This window comes from Phascolarctos cinereus, unplaced genomic scaffold, assembly GCF_003287225.1.
Source record: "Phascolarctos cinereus isolate Bilbo 61053 unplaced genomic scaffold, phaCin_HiC Scaffold_2;HRSCAF=192, whole genome shotgun sequence".
NCBI classification, from domain to species: domain Eukaryota; kingdom Metazoa; phylum Chordata; class Mammalia; order Diprotodontia; family Phascolarctidae; genus Phascolarctos; species Phascolarctos cinereus.
Window position 1 is genome coordinate 271,751,938 of NW_027555625.1, and position 19,678 is coordinate 271,771,615.

The 19,678-nt window shown below is 43.9% G+C and overlaps 1 protein-coding gene across 1 annotated transcript in view; it reads left to right on the top strand.

Moving 5' to 3' along the window:
• The window catches only part of TGM6 (transglutaminase 6), a 63,610-nt gene extending 45,682 nt beyond the window's left edge, over positions 1-17,928 (top strand). Inside the window, exons 8-13 of the mRNA XM_020965517.1 lie at positions 1,822-1,925; positions 2,053-2,295; positions 11,927-12,274; positions 15,496-15,650; positions 16,575-16,708; positions 17,775-17,928. Coding sequence (XP_020821176.1) covers positions 1,822-1,925; positions 2,053-2,295; positions 11,927-12,274; positions 15,496-15,650; positions 16,575-16,708; positions 17,775-17,928 — 1,138 coding nt within the window. The remainder of the gene's footprint in view (positions 1-1,821; positions 1,926-2,052; positions 2,296-11,926; positions 12,275-15,495; positions 15,651-16,574; positions 16,709-17,774) is intronic.
• The last annotated feature ends 1,750 nt before the right edge of the window (positions 17,929-19,678 follow it).

Consider the following 19,678-nt stretch of genomic DNA (forward strand, 5'->3'; position numbering starts at 1 on the left):
TATACCTAAGCTACACCTCTAGCTTGACCTTTAAAAATGAGAGCAGAAATGGGGGCACAGACAGAAAGACCCCAACTTGCAAGGTCAGATCAAGAGAATTCATGATTCTTCTGTTTTCTTAATGGAGACCTAGAAATAAGCCAAGTCCTGATATTCCCATGGGAAACTCCCAGGGGGGCACAAGCTAAAGAAAGATCCATATCGAGAAGTCACCAAGACTGAACTCTGTGCATGTAAATCCACAGAGTTATGCACCATGATTTACAGTTAAAATTATAGAATATTGGAATTTTAGCTGAACAGAATCATAGAATCCCAAAATCCTAAAATGGTAGAGGCCTCTCTCCAGGAACAATTATAAAGGAGGTTAAATTTGTCTTTGGTGTACTCTCTCACCTGACTTTCATTTCAGTTCCTTCACACTCTATTCCTGGTGTCCCAATACCCCTAATAGCTGACATTTATATAGCATTGTAAGGTTTGCAAAGTGCTTTACAAATATTTTTATATTATATTATTATATCTCATTTTATCCTCAAGAACCCTAAGAGGTAGGTGCAGTTATTTTACCCATTGCACAACTGAGGAACCCGAAGGAGAGAAAGATGAGGTGACTTGCAAGGGTCACACAGCTAGAAAACAACTGAGGCAGGCTTTGAACTCAGTTCTTCCTGACTCTATGACCAGTACTCTATCCACACTATCACCTGTCTGCCTACACTTCTCCAAGGCTCTTGTCCCACATAGGGCCTTGCTCTAAACCAGCTTTCAATTAATCCAGGCTATGGCCTGAGCCAATGAAGGTTTCAGGGGTTCTTTCTACGGGGGATGTTTGCTTTTTCTTTTTTTTCTTTTACAAGTTTTATTGGATTGCAAAGATAAGTGATTTAATAAAGTAATGCTTATATGCTGCTAAATAATACTGGAGGAAGTCATGCAACCAAGCTGACCGTTTTCACAATAAATATGTTATTTAATATCAATTGCAGTAATAAAATCTTTTTATGCTTCCATAATTGATTCTTTGCTGCATCCCCACTTCAGGTCTTCCAAACCTTTTCTTCTTTGCTCAGGTTTCCTATGCCACCCCTTTTGCAGGCCATTCTGCCCACTCCCACACTAGTTAGCAGAAAATGGGATGTTTGCTTTTTCAAAGAGAATTCTGAATGGCCTCAGTCTTCAGGCTTCAAAAGGAATAATTCCTTGGCTCCAGAAGAAAACCAATTGTTTGGATTTCAGGCACTTTGACAGGACAGACTGGGAGGTCTTTCCGGGTAGGAAAGCCTTTCCACCTAGGGTTCTCTCGTACACCTGTGAATACAGTCAGCCATATCTCTCCTTTTAGGAAAGCTGGGTGGCACAGTGGATAGAGTACAGGTCCTGAGGTCATCTTCCTGAGTTTAGATCTGGCTACAGGCAGCTGGGTGTGTAGGGGCAAGTCATTTATGCCTGCTTGCCTCAGTTTCTTCATCTGTAAAATGAGCTTGAAAAGGAAATGGCAAACAACCCCAGTATCTTCGCCAAGAAAACCTCAAATAGGGTCATAAAGAGTCAGACACGATGATCCTCACTGATAATGACCCTCCCACTCAGACCCCACATAATATTTTGTTTTATAAATTTCTAATGAACTTATGTAATGTATACTCTGACTGTCTTGTCCTGCAAAACAGTAAGCTTCTGAGAGGCATAGTGAGCAAGGGCCAGTCAGGAACTGTGTTTTATCTAAATTTGGTATCTCCCCAGCACAGTGTTTTGCACACAGCTATTCTTAATAAACATCTGTTCTATCTGGATTTGTATTTTTTTTCTCTGCTCCAGGAATTTTCACGTCTGGAATGAAAGCTGGTTTGCCCGGAGAGACCTTGGCTCCTCCTACAATGGCTGGCAGGTCCTGGATGCCACACCACAGGAAGAGAGTGAAGGTAACCCAAATACTTGGGTTTGTTTCCATTTGGGGCAAGGTTTCCTGGCCTATCCGGCCAAGAGCCTGGCTCTGAGGGTTGTTGGTATCCCTCACACCCACATTCTTTCCATTGATCCCACACCCAGGTGTGTTTCAGTGTGGGCCAGCCTCTGTCACTGCCATCCGGGAAGGTGATGTGCACCTGGCCCATGATGGACCATTTGTGTTTGCTGAAGTCAACGCTGACTATATCACATGGCTCTGGAATGAGGATGACAGCCGGGAGCGGGTCTACTCAGATACTAAGAAGATTGGCAAATGCATCAGCACCAAGGCTGTGGGCAGCAACACCCGTGTGGACATCACCAGCCATTACAAGTACCCTGAAGGTAAGGGCATAACACGGGCTAGTCCAATCGCCCCAAAAGCTCCATCAACAAGCATTTATTTAGTTTACTGTGCTCGGTGATGGGCATGCAAAGACAAAAGTGACATGGTCCCAACTCCCACCAAGTTTACGTTCTAATGGATGAAAAGAGTCCAAGTCTGGAGGTGAGAGACCTGGGTTTGAGTGCCAGCTCTGTCACTTACTAGCTGTGCAGCCATAGGCAAGTGCTTTCCTTCTCTGGGTCTCAGTTTCCCCATCTGTAAAAAGGGCCTAACTGTTCCCCATACCTAACACCCCATATGCCACCTTTTGCCTTTGCATAAGTGATTCTCCAGGCCTGGAATGTACTCCTTCTTTACCTCTACCTCTTAGAATCCCCAGCTCCCCTTAAAGCACAGCCCAGGGGCCATCTTTCTACATGGAGCCATTCCTGGTCCCTCCAGTTGTAAATGCTTTCTCTTTGTGTCTGTCTCGCTTTCTCTCTATCTCTCTGTCTCTCTCTTTCTTAATTACATTACATAACTCTAAATTTGCTTCCATGTCTACATTCTATATTCCTCTAGTAAAATGTGAGCTGCTTGAGGGCAGGAATACTTTTCATTTTTGTCTTTCTATCCCCAGTGCTTTGAATAGAGTAGGTGCTCAATAAATGTTTATGGAAGTAAATTTCACTACCTGCCTGTTGTGAGGAAAGTGTTTTGTAAACCCGAAGGATTTGAACAGGAGCCGACAGGATGCTATGGTGGAAAATGGGGGACTCGAGGGCAAGACGGATCTGCATTTGAATTCCAGCTCTCACACTTGCTAACTGTGTGACCTTAAACAAGTCACAGTTAAGTTATATTTCCTCATCTGTAAAAAAGCACTTTGTAAACCGTAGAGTTTAGATAGGTGAACTATCATAGTGTTAATTACTGTGAGAACAGAGGCTGCTGGTCTACGCCTTCCACAGCAGAAACAGCCCATGGCTGATTCTCATCATCACTCTTACCAAATCCACATTTTCCTAACCAGTCTCCAAAGCTTGATATCTAGGGGGTGAGGAGTGGCTCTTTCTTTCTATCACAAAATCCTAGCATTTCAGAGCCAGAAGGGACCTCAGCAGCCATCTGATCCAATCTATATCTCCCCAGAAGGGTCTCTTTTACAACACACCTAACAGATGGTCATCAGGCCAGTTCTTGCCTTCAGTGACAGAGCCTACTACCACCCCAGGCAACCCATCCCAATTCTGGATGCCTCCAATGTATTTGTCCTAATATCAAGCCTTAACTTGCTTCTTTGGGCTTCCATTCACTCTTCCTGCTTCTGCCCTCTGGGGGCCAAACAGAACAAGACCATTTTTGCCTTTCTTTGTATTCTTAGAGCTTCACCCAAAGCCTGGTACATAAGTATTAAATAAATGCTTCTGGATTGATTGATTGATTGACTGACTGAAGTATAATCCTTCTTCCAAGTGATAGCCCTTCAAATACTTAAAGGTAGCCATCATGTCCCCCCTAAATCTTCTCTTCTCCAGGTTAAACATTCTCAGTTCCTTCAAATAATAATAGCTAACATTTATGTAAGAATTTAATGCTTTACATATATTATTTTGTCTTCACAACAATCCTAAGAGCTAGATGCTATTATTTTCCCCATTTCACAGATGATGAAACTGAGATAGACAGAGGTAAGGGCCTTGTCCAGGGTTATATGGCAAATGTGTCTGAGGCAGGATTTGAACTCAGGTTTTTTTGGACTCCAATTCCAACAGCCTAGCCACACTGTACTAGCTAGCTGTCTAACCTCCTATGGCATGAACTTAAGGCTCTTCATCATTCTGACTACCTTTATCTGAATGCCCTTAGGCCCATCAATAGCCTTCCTAAAATGTGCAGCCCAGATGAACATAATACTCCAGGTACTGTGTTACCAGAGCAGAGTGCGAGAGAACTATTCCCCAAAGCTGTCCAAGATCACACCAGCTCACTTGGCTACTATATCATACTATTGACTCACATTGAGCTTTCAGACCACCCTAACCTCCAGATCTTTTTTTTTTAGGAAACCTTCAGTTTACCCATGCCTCCTCTATCTTATACTAGTGAAATCTATGTTTTTAACCCAAATGTGGGACTTTATTTTTCATTTCTATGGAATTTCACCTTATTAGATTCAACCCAACAATCTAGCCTTCCAAGAGCTCTTTGGATCCTGACTCTTATCCAGTGTGCGAGCTATTGCTCCCAGCTTTGTGTGACCTGAAAATTTGATAAGCATGCCATTTATGACTTTATTCAAGTTATCATTAAAAATATTTAATAGCAAAGAGAAAAGCACAAATCTCTGAAACACTCCATCGGAGACTAAGAACATATCTCGACATTCAACTGGTTCCATAATCATTGAATTGCACTATATCCAATGCACATGAGCAGACCTCGATTTACAACCAGGGATATGCTGGTAAATGTTTAATAACCAGCTCCCTAAAAACAAAAACTATACCAGCAACATTTTTAAGTTTAATCTGCATTATTAACATTTTTCATCACTTTCTTAAGCCTACACATTCAATCAAACAATAAACCAAACCCCGATTGAAGATTTCTAAGGCATAAATGTTCACGCAAAAAATCTAACACTTGGGGCAGCTAAGTGGCTGAGAGAGCCCTGGAGTCAGGAGGACCTAAGTTCAAATCCAGTCTCAGACCAGAGGTTTGACCCTTACTAGCTGTGTGACCCCGGGCAAGTCACTTAAGCCCAATTGCCTTGCCAAAAAAAAAAATCTAGCGCTTGACTGAATCTGGCAGAGCAGCTTCCAGCACACCCCTGACTATAGTATTTCTCTGATCTGTTGTTGTTGTTCAATAATTTTTGGTCATGTCTGACTCCTTATGACCCCATTTGGGGTTTTCTCGAGAAAGATACCAAAAGGTTTGCCATTTCCTTCTCCAAGTCATTTTACAGATGAGGAAACTGAGGCAAACAGCTTAAGTGACTTACCAAGGGTCACACAGCTAGTAAGTGTCTGAGGCCAGATTTGAACTCAGGAAGAGGAGTCTTCCTGACTTCAGGCCCTGGGTGCTCTATCCACTGCACCACCTAGCTGCCTGATCTACTATTTGGTTAACCTAGTCAAAAAATGGAAATAAGGTTAGTCTGTTCTTTGTGAAGCCATACTAGCTATATGTAGTCACTTTTTTCCTTTTAGAAAAATATTTTAAAATTAATTTTACAAGCAATTACTATCTTTCCCTCCCATTCCCCTCCCCTCAATTGAACAATAAAAAGAACAGAAAACCAAACCCTTACAACCATTTCCCATAGTCCAGCAAAGCAAATTCCCACATTGGCCACTCCAAAAGTGCATGTCTCATTCTGGCTTTTAAGTCCATCCCTTCTCAGGCAGGGCGTGTGTAGGTGGCGGGAGGGGGATGAGATGATTCATCTTTAGTCTTCTGGACTCATTGCCTATCACTGCACTAATCAGAGTTCCAAAGTCTTTCAAAGTTATTTTTCTCTCTAATGTTGTCATCATATAACTTGTTCAGGTAGTTCTGCTCATTTTGCTCTGTATCAAGTCATAGAGGTCTTCCCACTTTCCTCTAAAATAGTCCATTTCATTATTTCTCATGGCACACTAATATCCCATTATCATTCAGCTGTTCCCCCTCACACACCTCTCAGTTTCCAGTTTGAGGCTACTATAAAAAGAGCTGCTATGAATATTTTTGTACATCTGGCACCTTTTCCTCTTTTTTCTATGTCTTTGATCTCTCGTAGAGATACAGTTTACCTTTTCCTAACCTCTTTAATAGTAGGTTTAATAATTGCAATAATTAATTTAATTAATTCTATAATTAATAATACTGTATTTACTAATATGTTCTAGAATTTTTCCAGGAATGGATATCTCCCTCCCTGATTTTATGTTTTACAGATTCAATTCTCTTCCCGCTTGCCTTTCTCCAGTCCTTTAGCATCACTGACATTTTCCACAGTATTTTAAAAATCACTGACAGTGGCTAAATAATCACATCTGCCAGGGTGTTGGGTTTGGGGTTTTTGCTTTCTTTTTTTTTTTTTTTTTAGTACTCAAGGATATTGTTAATCTGGGTCAATTGAGTTGAAGACGTCAAGAGTACTGGATGTTCTCTTATCATCTCCTTAACTTACTTTGGGGTACTGACTCCCTATTATCAATCTTTTGTTTTTGTTTTTCAGTCCAAAGGATATTCTCCTTGGCAAAGAAAACAAAATAGTAATAGCTAACATTTATTAAGTACGTACTATGTGCCAGGCATTGTGCCAAGTACTTTACAATTATTCTCTCATCTGATTCTGCTGAGGTAGGAGCTATTATTATACAGATGAAGAACTGAAGCAGACAGAGGGTAAGTGACTTGCCCAGGGTCACACAGCTAGCAATGCCTGAGGATGGATTGGAACTCGGGTCTTCCTGACTCCAGGCCTGGCTCTCTAGACACTGCACTCACCTAGCTCTGTACAGCTCTGCAGCCAGGAGCTGCTGGAGATTTTCCTTCTGGGATTACTTTTCCTCTACTCAGCCTGTGTCTTGTACATACCTTTTTCTATACATGTCTCCCATATTAGAAAGTAAGGTCTTTGAGGGCAGGGATTGGTTTTTGCCTTCTTTGATATTCAAAGTGTTTACTTAGCATAGTGTCTGTCACACAGCAAACTCTTAATAAATGCTTATTGATTGTTTGCTAGAAGACCAAATAAGAAAGGACAAAATTGTTGAGTGACAGAACCCAAAGATATCCTAAGATAAGGGCCATAGATAGTGGACAAGCTCCCTGGTCTAACTAGCCACACACACACACACACACACACACACACACACACACATAATCTACTGTGAGACAGCAAGGAGTATGGGGAAGAATACTCGACTTGAAGACAGGAGACCTAGGTTTGGATCCAGGCCTGAGGCTAGTTCTGTGTCCCTGCCAGTCACTTCCCTTCTCTAAAGCAGTCTCCTCATCTGTAAAATAGTGATAATCCTTACATGGCCTACCTCACAGTGTTTCATGAGAAAAGCACCTTATAGACCTTCAAGCACTATAGAAATGAGAGTTATTATTTGCTTAGCATGTGGGCCTGGCCTGGACATGAAGCCAGCTGCCAGATTGCCTTCAGGAAGGAAGGAAATCTGGTGCCTACTCTCCTCAGGACCTTGAGCCCACTCTCTACCAGGTCCTCTTCTTGTTCCAAAGATGACTCCTCCTGGGCAGCTAAGTGGCACAGTGTATAGAGCACCGACCCTGGAGTCAGGAGGACCTGAATTCAAATCTGGCCTCAAACACATAACACTCACAAGCAGTGTGACTCTGGGCAAGTCACTTAACCCCACTGCCTCACCAAAAAAAAAAAGCTTTAAAAAAATAAAATTAAAAAAACAAAACACAAGCTTGGTCCTTTCATTAGTCAAATAGATGCGTAGTAAATATAGGAAGGTAGGTGGTATAATGGAGAGAGTCAGAAAGATTTGACTTCAAAGACTGACCGTGGGCAAGTCACTTCATCTCTTCTCCTCAGTTTTCTTACCTGGAAAATAGGGATAATAATATCATCCCCCCAGGATTGTTGTGAAGATCAAAGGAGATAATATAGGCAGAGCACTTTGCAAACTTTAAGGCACTAGATAAACGTGGGTCCAGCATATTAGTCATGGTTCACCTGGATTTCTTCCTATTACCACCAAAGTAACCTGCTTGAAGTCTCATCTCCAAACCACACATTAATAAACAGTCAGACAGTTCTCACCAAGAGCCATGGAGAGACCATCCTTTGCCACCACCACCCCCAAATTTGGCTCCTGAACAACTGGCTTTGTAGGACACAAGGCATGCTGTGCTGGAGCCAGCTTATGCCAGCATTGGCATTGAGTGGAAACATGCTTGGAACCCAGAGATTTATGACAACCAAGCCCTAAGGTATTGGCAAGAAGATATGAGTTATCTTCCCCCATGTGGGAGGAAAGGAGAGTGGGTGTTGGCCCCAAGAGGCTGTAGAGATTAGGCCTTCTGAGATGATAAGGGCTTGTTTTCCTTCCCAGCCTCACCAAAGTGACAGATTAGCCCCTATGCATATGAAATGGGAGAAGATGTGAAGTAATAGAAGAGTTAGAGACAGAAGACCAGGGTTCAAATCTGGCCTCAGCTGATCACCAGCTGCATGACAACATTAGGCAAATCTCTATTAGACAAATATTCAATTTCCTCTTCTGAAATAGGGGATTGAACTAAATAGTCTCTAAGGCTCCTCTTAGCTCTAACAATCCGTAAACAGACTGGCTCCAAATTATAACAAACTATATGTTAACAGAATCCTGTTTGTGAGATCTCTAAAGAGACAGCCACCAGTATGGCTAGGCTGCTATGTGGAATGAAGGCTGAGTCAGTCAGAGAGGGTAGTGATGGAGGCCCATGCTGTTTGCTCCCTCTCTTCAATGACAGTGACCCAGGATCATACCACTTAGAGCTGGAAAGGACCTTAGAGATCAGTCTAGTCCAACTCACACACACTTTACAGAGGAGAAAACTGAGGCCCTGAGAAGTTGTGATTTGTCCAAGGTGACAGAGCCACTAGGTAGTCAAGTGGATAGGACTCACATCTATAAAGAACTTTAAGGCTTGCAGAATACTTTCTTCAAAATAACTCTATGGGGGCAGCTAGGTGGCGCAGTGGATAGAGCACCGGCCCTGGATTCGGGAGGACCTGAGTTCAAGTCCGGCCTCAGACACATAACACTTACTAGCTGTGTGACCCAGGGCAAGTCACTTAACCCCATTGCCAAGCCAAAAATAAATAAATAAATGAAAAAAAAAAAAATAACTCTATGAAGTAGATAGTTTCAGAGATGCTCAATGATCTGCCCAGGTCACATAGCAAGTAAGCATCTGAGTCAGGCTTCAAACTTGAACCCTTCTGATCAAAGTACAGGCCGCTCTCCACTACACTCTGCTACCTCCTGGTTACTTTGGGACTCAAAAAAGGTAAGAAATCCATTTTCATCACCCAGCCCCTAGCCCCTACCCAACACTAGCATGAAAAAAAGAAAAAAGAGAACAAGGAAGGAAGGCAGGTAGACAGGAAGGAAGGAAGGAAGGAAATGGGCGCTGCCTCAAAAAGGCATCAAGGAATTGCCCAATGTACAGTTTCTTGTACCTAGAGTCAGAAGACTTAGCCTCCACTTGAGTTCTGACACTAACTTCTCGTGTGACATTGGGCGTCATTGAACCCCTTCTGAGCCTAGTTTTTCCATTGATAAAATGAGGATAATTTACTATTTTAACTTTTCTCAAAACTTTAAAGTGCTCAATAAATGTTTCATTATTATTGACTCGAAGTATAAAAAGGACAGAAAGGAAATCTTACTTCTGCAAGTACCCAGACAAATTTCCCTCCTTTGCAGATAACTAGGGAGAGGGGAGAAAGAGACTCTTAATCAGCCAACGTTTATTAAGTATCCACTATGTGCCAGGTTCTGGGAATACAAAGATGAAAAGTAAAACAATCCCTCAAGGATCTTACAGTCTAAATGCATAGGTTCCCAAAGTGGGCGATACCACTGCCTGGGGGGCGCTGGAATTATCTATTGGGGTCGTAGTAGCCTCATTTGGGGGATGTTGAATAAAAATAAGGGGGCAGTGGAAGCACAAGGAAAAAAGAGAAGAAAAATTTGAAAAACCATTTATACATGTTTTATCTGTTGTGTAACAGAGTTAAAGTCGTAGTGATTACATTGTTTTCTAAATAAACACACAAAATGCAAGTTATAACCAATCAGTGGTCAAGTCCCTGGACAGGTCTTACCAAGCAAGTGTTGGGCAGGCCAGCAGGAAGTCCAGCATGCATGGGCAGGAATATGGGCATGTAATGATTTGTTTACAATACAATACTATATGGTTACATGATGCAGTATTGAGTCATCAAAATTTCAATGCAGGGAAAAAACACAAATTTACAATAAATTATTAAATTTAAGATGCGTCATTTTTAAAAAAAACATTTTATATTTTTGAAATGATGTAAATTTAAAAAAATAAAAGGTTAAAGAAAGTAGGTTTTCATGGAGGCACTGAGTAATTTTTTTTAAAAGGGGGCAGTAGGCCAAATAAGTTTGGGAAGTACTGGTCTAGAGAAAGGCAATACACACTTATAGAAATGTATAGAAAATATATGCTGAAAGAATAGATACAAAGTAACTTGGTGGGGTAAGCCTTAAAGCTGGAGGGATCAGGAAAGCTCTCATGCAGAGAATAGAGCTCTGGTTTGGCTTTGAAGGAAATTAGAGATTCTAAGAGGCAGAGGGGAGGAAGAAGACAGCACTCAAGGCACGGAGGCCAGCCTCTGAAAAGGCATGTAAGACTGGAGAGGGGATATTTTGTGTGGGGAATACCAAGAAGAGTAATTTGGCTGGGCCAAAGACTGCCTGAATGAGAGTCTAACGTATAATAAGTTTGGACTGATAGATTGCAGGCAGGCTTTAAAGCAGGACTTTAAATGACAAACAGAGGGATTTGTATTTCACTCTAGAATTAATAGGAAGCCACTGGAGTTTATTGAGCTGGGGAACAACATGGTTTAGGTAATTCACTTTGGCAGCCATGGGGGGATGGATTGTAAATAGCATCCTTGCAACAAACTGCACACCTTTGCTCCAGCAATACCACTAGTAGGTCTGTATCCCAAACAGATCATAAAAAAGGGAAAATGACCCACATGTAAAGAACATTAATATCAGCCCTTTTCATAGTAGCAAAATATTGGAAATTGAGGGGATGCCCATCAATTAAAGAATGGCTGAACAAGTTGTAGATGTCATCCCTTGGCAAAAAGATGGATTAAGATGCTATTGTCATAGGTTAGGAGAGAGGTGATGGGGGCCCTAACTAAGGCAGGGTCATGTGGAGTGGAAAGGAGATGGATGTGAATAATGGCACAGGAGCAGAAATAGTAAGACTTGACCACTGATTGGATACCTAGGGTGAGAGGGAAGAGTCAAAGATGACTCCTAGGTTGAAAACTGGTGACTAGAAAGGCATTGGCTCTTTAATGGAAATAGAGAAGTTCAGAAGAGGACTTTGGGGAGAATATGAGTTCTGCTTAGGAGTTTGACGTGCCTATAAGATGTCCAGTCAGCATTTATTAAGTGCTTTACGATGTATGAGGCCGATCTCTGGACAGTTCAGAACGTGCTCTATAACTCTATAAGTTAGTGAGGAGACACTCAGGAGAGAAGCTAGGACTTGAGCTGGAATCCACTATAGAGAATAATTAAACCTGTAGAAGTTGATAAAAACCCTCAGAGACAGTGTGTAGAGAATGACAGGATATGTCAGGGGAATGGGGTAGAGGGGGATGAGTTTGGGTAGGGATCTATAGGATTTGGATTTGGGCAGAATCTGTCTTCTAAGGGGAGGGGGGGGAAGGAAGGGAGCATTAGGGGTCTGAGCTTCCAGACTTTACCCTGGCTTGCCCAAGGCCTGACCTTTAGAAGACGGCACAGCTGGCTTAAGGGAGATTATTCTACCCCTCCTGGGACAAGCTGTCTGCAGAGCCCAAGCTCTGAGGAGGTAGACCCATACCACTAATAATCATTCTCTTCCAACCCTCAGGGTCCCGGAAGGAAAGGCAGGTATACAGGAAAGCAGTGAGGAAGCTCTTTGGGGTAGAAGCCTCAGGGAGAAGAGACAGGATCCGGAGGGCCAGTGGCCGAGGCTGGGCCTCCTGGAGGGATGACGTTCTGGAGCCAGCCAAGAAGCCCAACATCATGGGGAAGTTCAAGTTGCTGGAGCCCCCTGTCATTGGCCAGGACATCAAGCTGGCCATCTGCCTCACCAACCTCACCTCCCGCCTCCAGAGGGTCAAGGTGAACCTGAGTGCAGCCACCATCCTCTACACCCGGAGACCAGTGGCTGAGATCCTGCATGAATCCCATTCAATCAAACTAGAGCCTGAAGAAGGTAACTTCCCTTCTCCTAGGAAGACCAATCTGGATAAAAGGTCTTGGTGCACATCCAGATCTGGCCTGGAGAGGTCAATGGGACATGGGGGAAATCTTCCCCCTTCGGTGAATGATGGGGGTAGAAGTAGGAGGGAGAGAAGGAACAAGATGGGCCGGAATTTCCTGCTCTGACCACTTAGTGATGGATTCATTTGGATAAGATTATGGGGGACTAGGAAGGCTTCCTGGAAGAGACAGTGCTCCATCCAAGCTCTGGCAGCAGGAAAGACTCCAATAAGCAGAGAGAAAATGGATTATCTCCTTAAAGGTCCATAGGTTTAGACCAAGAAGAGACTTCTTTAGAGGGCATCAAGTTCTAGTCCAACTCCCTCATTTTAGAGCAGAGGAAATTGAGACCCAAAAAAGTTAAGTGACTTGTTCAAGACCTCTCAGTGAGAAATTACAGAACCAGGATTTGAACCCAGGTCCTCTGACTTCACGGCCATCACTCTTTCTATCTCAGCCCTAGCATAAGGGCAGGGACTGTATCTTCCAGTTAAACTTAGGACAGGCTCCACAGGAAGCAATCAATACATAATTCATTTGAATTCAACAAACATTTACAAAGTTCTTAGTGGATACAGAGTAATATTCTAGGAGAGACTGTATAACATGGAGATAATCAGTCAACAGGCATTTAATTATGTGTTTACCATGCCAGGTATTGTTCTAAATCTTGGGGACATACAAAATGGCAAAAACAATTCTTGCCTTTAAGGAGTCACGTTGGGGAGGATTACGGAAAACTTCCTGGAGAAGGTGGCTTTAAAGAACTGATAGGAATCCAAAAGGCAGAGCTGATGCACGTTTGGGGTGGGAGTGGGAAGTCAGGAGGAGGAGGGGGAGGTGTACTCTAGCACAGATAATTTAGCAGAATCTGAGATATGGGAATATGGGGTAGGGAATGGAGAACTGAAGTCCACATGAAGGGGAGTAATTGGTGACTGATAATAATACATGATTTTTGTAGCTTTCATTTCTCTAGGCTTTAAATTCCTTCCAATGGCTGTGTGCAAATGTTACTACCCCATTTTATAAATAAGAAAGCCAGGCTTAGAGAAATCAGAGAGCTTGCCCACAGTTGCACAACTGGAAAGTGCCAGAACCCACGTCTCTTGAATCTCTATCTAGTTCTCTTCCTCCTACAGCCTGTTAAGCTCCTCTGATGACTGAACACCTGTGGGCCATGCAAATGATGTCTCCGGTCTGTCTTTACAAGTATCTTGGTGCAAGGGAAAGAGCACTGGTTTGGACTCAGAATATCTGGGTCCAAATCCAGACTCTGTGACTTACTAGCTGTGACTATGAAGGACACCACTATCCTCCCAGACCCTCAGGATCACGACCAAGGTGCCATCCTTGCCTCCTCACTCTTGCCCAGCCTCCACATCCAATCAGTTGCCAAGTCCTGTCGATTCTACCTTAATAACATCTTTCATATATGCCCCTTCTCTCCTGACATTGCCCTCATTACCTCACACCTGGATATTGCAATAGCTGCCAGGCCAGGAGAGGTGTCCGCCTGCCTTAAGTCTCTCCCCACTTCAGTCCATCCTCCATGACCTTCCCATAGCAAGTCTGACCATGTCACGCCTTGGCTTAATCAACTCCCGGGGCTCCTTTTCACCTGAGGGATCAAATATAAAACCCTCTTTGTTTGGTTTTTAAAGCCCTTTAGAACCCGATCCCCTCCTTCCCTGCAGTCTTTTGAAACCTTATGCCCCACCACATATCATCAGTCCAGTGACTCTGGCCTGCCTGCTGTTCTTCATAGAAGACACTCCATCTCCCCACTCTCGGCGTTCTCTCTGGCCGTCCCTCAAGCCTGCAATGCTCTACCTCCTCATCTCTGCCTCCTGGCTTCCCCAGTCTCCTTCAAGTCCCAGCTAAAATTCCACTTTCTATAGAAAGCCTTTCCAGATCTCCCTTAACACCAGTGCCTTCCTTCTGTGGATTATCTTCAATCTATCCTCTCTATATCTTTCTTCTATATAGTTTTTTTTTCATATCATCTCCCTCATTAGACTATGAGCCGCTTGAGAGAAGGAACTGTCTTTTGCCTTTCTCTATATTCCCAGCATTTAACACAGTGTCTGTTACATGCTAGGTACTTAGTAAATGCATGTTGGCTAACTTGACCATGACATTATGAAACTCATTTAGCATCTCTAGGCCCCAGTTTCCCGATCTGTTAAATGATAGGGTTGAACTATGCGATCTCTACATATAAGTTATGATCTTTTAAAATGCAAATTTTATGTATTTGCATCAGCCAGGTAGTTTCTCAGTTAGGGAGATAATATGGTACAGTGGGAAGATCATTGGCTCTGAACTCAGAGGATCTGAGCACACTCTTTGTGAGATAGAGGACCTGTTTTGTTTTGTTTTGTTTTGTTTTTATTTTTAGGCAGTTGGAGTTAAGTGACTTGCCCAGGGTCACACAGCTAGTAAGTGTCAAGTGTTTGGTCTGAGGCCAGATTTGAACTCAGGTAGAGGACCTGTTTTGAATCCTGACTCTGTCACTTACTGCCTAGGTGACCACAGGCAAGTAATTTGGCCTCTCTGAACCTCAGTTTCCTCATCTGTAAAAATGAAGGGATTATACTAGAGCTAGAATTCTTTCTAGTTTTCAATTCTATGACTCTAAGGCATAAGTATAGAGCTAGAAGAGACCTCAGAGGCCGTCAAGTTGACCTCTTCATTTTATGGATGAAGAAAATGAGGTGAATGGAGGTTAAGTGACCTAACAAAGATCATACATAATAAGTAACAAATTCAGGATTCAAAATGATCTTAAGTCTCACAGATAGTGAGTGACCTTGGAGGATCTGAACCCAGATCTTCTGACTCTAGTGGATAAAGTGCTGGGCCTGGAATCTGAAAGACCTGAGTTCAAATCTGGCCTCAGATACTTACTAGCTGTGTGACCCTGGGCAAGTCACTTCACCTTGCTTGCCTCAGTTTCCTCATCTGTAAAATGAGCCGGAGAAAGAAAAGGCGAACCACTCCAGTACGTTTGCCATGTAAACCCCAAATGGGGTCATGAAGAGTCATATATGACCGATCAGCAGCAGGTGCTTTTCACTCCGCGGCCAGGGTTCTTTCCACTGTACCGGATTTCTTCTCCAGCTGTTGCTCCCAAATGGCAGCCCAAGTAGCAACCTCCAATTTCTCTTTCAGAGAAGAGGATCCCCGTGGAGATCTCTTACTCAGAGTACAAAGAAGACTTGACAGATGACAAGAAGATCCTGGTGGCTGCGATGTGCCTGGTCTCCAAAGGCGAGAAGCTCCTGATAGAGAAGGACATCACCCTGGAAGACTTCATTGCCATCAAGGTCGTACCAGCCCAAGGGACCAACTAGGGTGAAGGGAGGTCATGGCAAAGGGACCACAAGAATGTATTAAGTGCCTGTTATGTGGCACGCACTGTGCTAAGTGCTGAAGATACAAAGAAAGGCAAAAGACAGTCCCTGCCCTCAAGCAGCTTACAATCTAACAGGGGAGACAAGGTGCAGCCAACAAGGTCCAGACAAGATCTCGACAGGATAAGCTGGGGATAATTTCAGAGGGAAGGCACCAGGATTAAAGGGAATCAGGAAATGCTTCCTGTAGAGGGCGGGATTTTCACTGAGACTTGAAAGAGTGGAGACCGGCAGGGAGAGCATTCCGGGCATCGGGGAGAGCCAGGGAAAATGCCCAGAGAAGGGAATTGGTTGTCTTGTTTGAGGAACAGCAAGGAGGCCGGTATCACTGAACCGAAAGGTGTGTGAAAGGGAGCACAGGCTGAGAAGACTGGAATGGCAGGAAGGGCTCTGGTTTTAAAGAGCTTAATAAGGCAAACAAATAGAGGATTTTATATTTGATCCTGGAGGTGATAGGGAGTCACTGGAGCTTACTGAATAGGGAGAGGACATGGTCAGACATATTTTAAGAAGATCACTGTGGGGTCAGCTACGTGGCACAGTGGATAGAGCATAGCACTGGAGTCAGCAGGACAAGAGCTCAATTCCCACCAGAGACACTTAGTAGCTGTGTGACCCTGGGCTAGTCACTTATCCCAATTGCCTCCAGGGAGGGAAAAAGGTCACTTTGATAACTGAGACCTCTAAAGTCCCTTCCCTCCTCTATCTTGCTGTGATTCAGTGGCTCTTTTTGGGAGCCCCTTTCATGCCTCCAAACTCTGTCTGGGATGATGGTGCCCAAGAGGGAAATGAGGTCAAAGGTTCCGAGACCAACCTACTGTGGTGCTGCCCCTCCAGATGCTGGGTCCTGCTGTGGTAGGTGAAGTTCTTGCTCTGGAGGTCACAATTGCCAACCCCCTGTCTGAGAGGGTAGAGGACTGCATGCTCATCATGGAGGGCAGTGGGCTCCTCAGGGAGCAGCTCAACATCGAGTGAGTAAAGGGGGTAGGAGAGGAGATGAGGGGGCAAGAGGCCCTGGGGCTGGGGAGGGAAAGAGAGAGGCAGGGAACCAGACCCTGCAACAGTCCTACAGCCTTGGGTATTTCAGTAGGGCCTGGTTGGGGGTGGGGGCCGGGAAGTAGAGCAGTCTGGTGAGACAGAAAACGTCCTAGAAGCATAGCCAAAGGATGCATTTTTTTTGTCCAAGTTTTGCCATGTAAAATTAGCTGTGTAACCTTGGACAAGCATCTCTGAGCCTCAGTTTGCCCATCTGGAAAACTTATTGGGAAGATCAGAGGAGGAGATGTATATTGAGGCAGAATTGTGGTATAGTACAAAGAAGGATTTGGTGACCCTGGACTGAATCTTGTCTCAGCCACTCACTAGCTCTCTGGACCTCAGTTTCTTTATCTGTAAAATAGGGATAAATGATACACCACCTAACTCACAGGGCTGTTGTGAGGGAAGCACAACTTGCTTTTTCTAAGGTCCCTTCCAGCTCTATACCTATTGATGCTAAAGTTACAAAAATAATGAATGCAAGGTCTGCAAATAATAAAATGCTATGTAACTAAGCTATTATCATCACAGACAGTGATAGCTATAGTAGCTTGTGGGGGGGTGGGGCGGGGAAGAAACTTGGGCTGGGAAAATCAATAAAGGCTTCCTGGAGGAGGTGAGATTTAGCTGGGCCTTGAAGGATGGGAAGGATTTAGACAAATAGAGAAGAGAAAGCAGAGTATTCCAGGCATGGGAACCAGATAAGCAAAACCATGGAGGTAGGAAAGAACCTTGAGAAGATATTGATTGTCCAAAATTGAGGAAGGGTTAATGTGGGATAGTAGAGGGGAGGGGAGAAGAGGGAGGTGATACTTTGGAGCTAAATTGGAACCAGATGGTGAAGAGCATCAAACACCAGGTAGGAAGTTTGGACTTGGTTCTGTTATGGGCCACAGGAGGCTGCAGGAGGTTTTTCATCGCAAAAGAGTTTGTAGTGTTCAGTCCTAGAGATAAGAGGGGCCTGAAGGACTGACCCTCCGTCTTTCTTCTTTGCTCTAGTGTGCCAGCCCTGGAGCCCCAAGAGAGGGCCAGAGTCCGGTTTGAGATCACACCTTACAAAAGTGGAAACAGGCAGCTGCAGGTGGATCTCATCAGCACCCACTTCCCAAACATCAAAGGCTTCCTGGTCATCCCGGTGGCCATCACGAAGTGATCGGGCTGGTGAGGATTCAGGGAAGCAGTGATGGGAGACACATAGCATAGTCCACCACCTTCTGATTCCAAGAACTCACTCATCTTGGAGGACCTGAGCTCTAAACCAAGCAAAGCCTCTAACTCATCGCGTGGCCTCCTTAAAGAAAGGTGATGGACTGAAGGTACAGAATGAGACGTATTTTCAAGACGTGGCCAATTCAGGAATTTGTTTTTCTTGACTATGCATATTTGTTACAAGAGTTTTGTTTTGTTTTGTTTTCCAAGGGGGAGAGGTAGGAGGGAGAGGAAATAATTTTTTGTGAACTAAAAATTAAATAAAAAAACGATGTAAATAATAATAATAACTAGCATTTATATAGCACTTCAAGGTTTGCAAAGTACTTTATATATTAACTCACATGATCCTCATAACAGCCCTGTGAAGTAGGATACTTTTATTATCTCCAGTGTACAAATGAGAAAACTGAGTCACAGAAAGGTTAAGTAACTTGCCCAGGGTCACACAGGATTGGAAATTAGGTCTTCCTGACTCCAAGTCCTATACTCTACCTACTGTGCCATTTTAAACTAAAAAAGACTTTTAAAAGTACTATATAAAATTATTGTATTGTGTGGCCTTGGACAAGTTTCTTTGCCCACTCTGGTTTTCAGATTACTTCTAAAGGTAAAATGAGGGGGTTGGACTCTAAAATCCCATTCATTTCTGATATTCTACATTCTATGGCTCCTTCCAGCTCTGACATTCTGTTTTGAGGTACCCTGAGCCTCCTTCCCCCCAACCCTAACCCTTCACCTGCCCTACCACCACAACTCAACATTCTGCATTCTGATTCCCCAGCTCTAACACTGTCTTCTATATCTGAAAGTTTTGTCTGGCTCTGTTGTACTGTGGGTTGGATGGACTCAAGAACTTCCATGACCCTGTGATTTGTGAGAATTGGAAAAGGACATTGGAGGCCTCCATCAGTCATCTTCCAAACCAGGGGGCACAAGAAGGGGAGCTCTTCCAGGGCCTGGCCTACTTTTGGTACCTTCACTGTTATTATCCCCAACTTCATTGTGTACAGCTCCCACATCAGCTTCTATTTGAAGGTCAACCTGTGCTAAAGGGATTTCTCCACATTACTGCCTCCCAGGACGTCTTGCTCGCTTCTTACCTTCTGTTCTAATGCTCCACAGGAGGAAGGCCTTGCTCTTCAATGTTCTCCAGCACCAAGTCATACTGCCTACCTCCATATTTGGAGTCAGCTCATGGACCAGCATTTGAGGGCTCCTCCAGCTGGCACTAAAAATACCCACGGCTCATGTAGGGCAAGTCAGAGAGTCATCGTTTTCCCTCTCCAGCCCACCCTCCATATTCCCTTAGACTGACCTACTGAGACAGCCTTCTCCTTCACAGGGCTCCTTGGGTCTCCATTGGACCTATGCTATTTGAGGAAGTAGGAACAGCAATAATGGTGTGTTTTTTCTCTGAGGCCCCTCACACTCTCTAAGGATGGCCCTTCCCACCTAGAATTAGCCTCTGCCCCCTCACTCCCCCCAAGGATCGCTCTATTATTCTCCCACTTTTTTGCCATCCACTTTCCATAACTATTGCCAGGGAATAACTAGGGATGAGATAGCAAGTGCCACCACTACAAATGAGGCCTTGGGTAGGGGAAATGCTGAAGGGGACTGCAGTAAGGAGTGAGTGGTGGGGAGTGACTCAGTGTCAAAACCAGCCTCATTTCCACTTAGAGCATCCCCAA